Genomic DNA, 3,651 nt, shown 5'->3' with positions numbered 1-3,651 from the left:
TGAGTTCGAATCAACTTTTCTCACTTTTGACATTTCTCCTTTATTTTCTTTAAAGGACAGAGTCGTAAAAGTTCTCACACCAAAAATAGTCAATATTTTGTAGTTGTAATGACACTGACTTGAGGTTGACTTATGCAGAAGATTGACATCGTTTGTTGGAACTCAACATTCACATCGTATCCCTTAGCCTCAACTAGAGACTGGAAACTCAACATTCACATCGTTGGGTTACACACTGCACTCAACATTCACATCGTTGGGTTACATATTGCTTGGAAATTGAGGCTTACAACACCCAAACACCTCAATCCATTAAGACGCCTTTTTAAAAGTCAGTCAATCTAGAAAATAACTTGTAGCCGTAGTGGCGGAAACAAAGTATAATTAATTACCAAGTGCAAAATAATACAAATAATACTTAAATTGGTTTGGAATATAGATTAATTAAATAAAAGGTATGTTCATATTTTTTACTTATAAATTTAATGGAGATAGTATAAAATAGTAATTTAAAAAAAAACTAAATTTTTATATTGCTGGTTCTTTTTAAAATTTATCCAAAAAAAAAAAAAAACTGATGTGTTTTACTCATAATGACATTATTTTATTATTTATCTAAATCTAAAAAAGAGAAATGTGCAATTATTTTATGGTTTATCTAAATCTAAATAGGAGAAATGTGCAGTTTGAATTACTATGTCAAAATATTTACATAAAACTTTAGCATCATACAAAATTCATCTCCTCTTCACAACACCCAAATTAGCCACAGATGACTCTTGATGAAGAATGTTACTACTATCTTTAGTTCTCATGCTGCCTCTGCTATCCTTTCCTTGGTTCAAGGTTTTCTTGGTTGAATCCATAACAGCTTCATCAAAACTCATCAAATCTTTCATTTGGTCAAAATACTTACTTGACTTTGATATTTCACCACTATTGCAAGCATCTAAATCTAGCAAAGACACTGACTCCAAATGTGGCCGCCTCGGAAAAGCAAAGTCGACATTAAACACTAGAACAAGAAGAGAAAGACTAAGTCTCCAAAGCTTCACTGCAACCGAGAAAACGGATGAGCAATTGCAGCTAGCAACTGCGCTTTTTATGCCGGAGTAGAGTGTCGGTAGTAGCTTCCCCAAACTGGTTTGGCAATGCTTCCATGTCACGGTGAAATGGTAACGGCTGGTGCGTTCCTGTCTACATAATTCGGTTAGATTTGGTGCAAGTAAACACTTTGTTGAATTAAATATTTGCAAGAAATTCGGAGGAACTTACATGAGGGATGATATAGGGGCGGACCACAATGCCGATTATCAAGCCGAGTAAACATGATAGTCCTAATCCTAGAGTCCAAGTCATAACTGCACCAAGCCCTGATTTGTGCAGAAAAAATTGATTCACAATTGCTTTAACCTAAGAAGAATAGTAACTAGAAAACATAATAAAGTGATCAAAGGAAAAACAAATTCCAAATTTTCACCGGATTTAGATCCAATAGTACAATCCTCCTCCTTCAAATTAATCTGATGGACTAACTGGTGCATATGATCTGATACTAATAGAGCACACAGGGCAGGAATGAAAGTTAGCTCAAAATCATTTGAAAATGATGCATTTTGTGCTGGTCCATCCTTGATGTTCGACTTTTCTGAAGACCCTCCGGCAATTGTGGTGACACCTAGTCAGAAATCAAAATAGACAACAATCAATTTCGAGCTTCAGACTAATTGAATTAATACGTAAATTAGTCCACACTGTAGGCATCGGTTAAAATAGTCTATACCCTCCAATCACTATTACAAGTCAAAAATTCATTTTTTAAGTTAATCAAATAACTAATGTATCTGATCTATATATTGTTGTCAGAGTAGTATCATATTTGCGAATTGGGAAATACATTTCCGAAATTGTAAAATGTCATTCAAAATGGTCTCTCTATGGCATCTTAACTCCATACGCTGATTTAACACCATGTAGAACAGAAGAAGGTGTGTCTATGTCATTTTTCAAAACCGACATTGATGATTTTGTTTAATTTATTCACTTTTTCAAATTATTACGGGTGGTTGACGTATCAGTGTCGTCCATGCATCAGTTTTGTGTTTCCGGTGTCCGTGCTTCATATATCCGACATCAACCGACCTTTCTATGAAATTTAGAACATACAATTACCATTACAAAGCAATTTCATGAAGCTAAAAACTGAAACTTTAGATGTAAAAATCAAGCAACAGAAACAAGATAGAACCAAGCCATAGCAAAGTTTATCTACAAACATACCATTACTGCTGATTTTCCTTATCACCTTGTTAACCCTATCAGCAACATACACATTCCCTTTAATATCAACAGCAAAGCTTCTAGGTTTATCAAACCTTGCAGAACCCACATCACCATCAACATACCCAGGCAACCCATTTCCAGAAAACCTCTTGAAAACACTCTCTACAACAGGAAAAAAAAACAATCAAAAACATAAATTAACCAAAAAAGAAAAACCTAAAAATCAAAACTTTAGCACACCCTAATAACAAAAAAAGCAAAAGAATGAACCTTGGGAAATGGGTAATTGGACGGTGTAGAAAGTGCTGTTTGAGGAGTCAAGGATGATGAGATCGGAGGAAATGGGTCGTTGGAGAACGGAAAAGGGGTTTATGTGAAGCTTGTGGCCGTCGAGAACGGTGGTGAGGGTGTAACCGTCTTCGGAAATGACGTGGTTTGCTTGAACTGAGAAAATGAAATTGAAAATGAGATTAAAAATGAAAAAGTAGAGAAAGGGAGAGTGATTGAGGAAGAGTTAGTTACCATGGAGAGAGAAGAGGGTGGAGAGGATGAAGAGATGGAGTGTGAGGAAGGTGGACGGAGAAGGCATGATTGCCAGTTTGATGAAGAGTGAGCAATGTTGTTCTAAACTTTCGGTGATGGTGAGGAGTGAGGAATATAGAATCACTTTATTTGGTGAATAATAGTACTAGTGTTACTTTATTTATTTGTCTCTTATCAAATTTATTGATGTTAAATTAGTTGCAACTCAAAATCTTTAAAACTATTTTTGGATTGATATAAGTAAATAAAATTAGATGAAATATAATAGAATAAACTCGTGTTTTATTATTTAGATTAATTAAAAAATATGGACTGAAGTAGAATTTGATGGAATGCCTTAGATCTCACTTCTATATATTTTTTATTTTTTTATATTTCAGTTTTGACGAAATGACAAAATTGTTCTATTTCACTATGAAATACTCAAATAATGGAGTGACATTTATAGTGTTATAATTGTAAAGGGTCATGTCTAGGGCGGAGCCTTTGGATTGCCCTAGAAGAGACAACGACGAAATGTCACTCAAGTGGAGGTATTGTCTCGCCTCAAGACTTTTTACCACCTTGTTGATGTCCCTCTTTCCGAAGTTCCAAATACTAATTTTGAGGGTTGGAATCCCTGATTGGACACGAAAGCGGAAAGGCTCACGCCCATAGAAGATTTGAAGGAAGTCCAAATAGGTCCTCACGCCCATCATGTGACAAATATAGACATTTATTTGTCTATGGAGGAGGAACGGAAACTAGTCGACCAAATTAGAAAGAACATCAATTTGTTCGTCTGGTCCCCTTCAGACATGCTAGGCATAAACACAAAGTGATGAG

The 3,651-nt window shown here is 35.3% G+C and overlaps 1 protein-coding gene across 1 annotated transcript; it reads right to left on the bottom strand.

Moving 5' to 3' along the window:
* Positions 1-587: 587 nt before the first annotated feature.
* LOC131617187 (uncharacterized) lies at positions 588-2,967 on the bottom strand. Its single transcript, XM_058888533.1, has 6 exons — positions 2,806-2,967; positions 2,554-2,727; positions 2,281-2,445; positions 1,481-1,678; positions 1,276-1,373; positions 588-1,193 (listed from the first exon to the last, which is right to left on the bottom strand). Exons 1-6 carry the CDS (start codon positions 2,870-2,872, stop codon positions 738-740), a joined length of 1,158 nt encoding a protein of 385 aa, XP_058744516.1. The 5' UTR covers positions 2,873-2,967; the 3' UTR covers positions 588-737.
* Positions 2,968-3,651: the final 684 nt, after the last annotated feature.

This window comes from Vicia villosa, linkage group LG7, assembly GCF_029867415.1.
Source record: "Vicia villosa cultivar HV-30 ecotype Madison, WI linkage group LG7, Vvil1.0, whole genome shotgun sequence".
Taxonomy (NCBI): Eukaryota; Viridiplantae; Streptophyta; class Magnoliopsida; order Fabales; family Fabaceae; genus Vicia; species Vicia villosa.
This window is presented reverse-complemented; position numbering and strand designations above follow the sequence as displayed.

Excerpts from the sequence above, each read along its gene's own strand:
- LOC131617187 (XM_058888533.1), bottom strand. The coding sequence starts at position 2,872 with ATGCCTTCTCCGTCCACCTTCCTCACACTCCATCTCTTCATCCTCTCC. Across the intron at positions 1,374-1,480 it reads TACTATTGGATCTAAATCCG|GGCTTGGTGCAGTTATGACT; the intron begins GTGAAAATTTGG and ends TGCACAAATCAG. Across the intron at positions 1,194-1,275 it reads GCCCCTATATCATCCCTCAT|GAACGCACCAGCCGTTACCA; the intron begins GTAAGTTCCTCC and ends TTATGTAGACAG.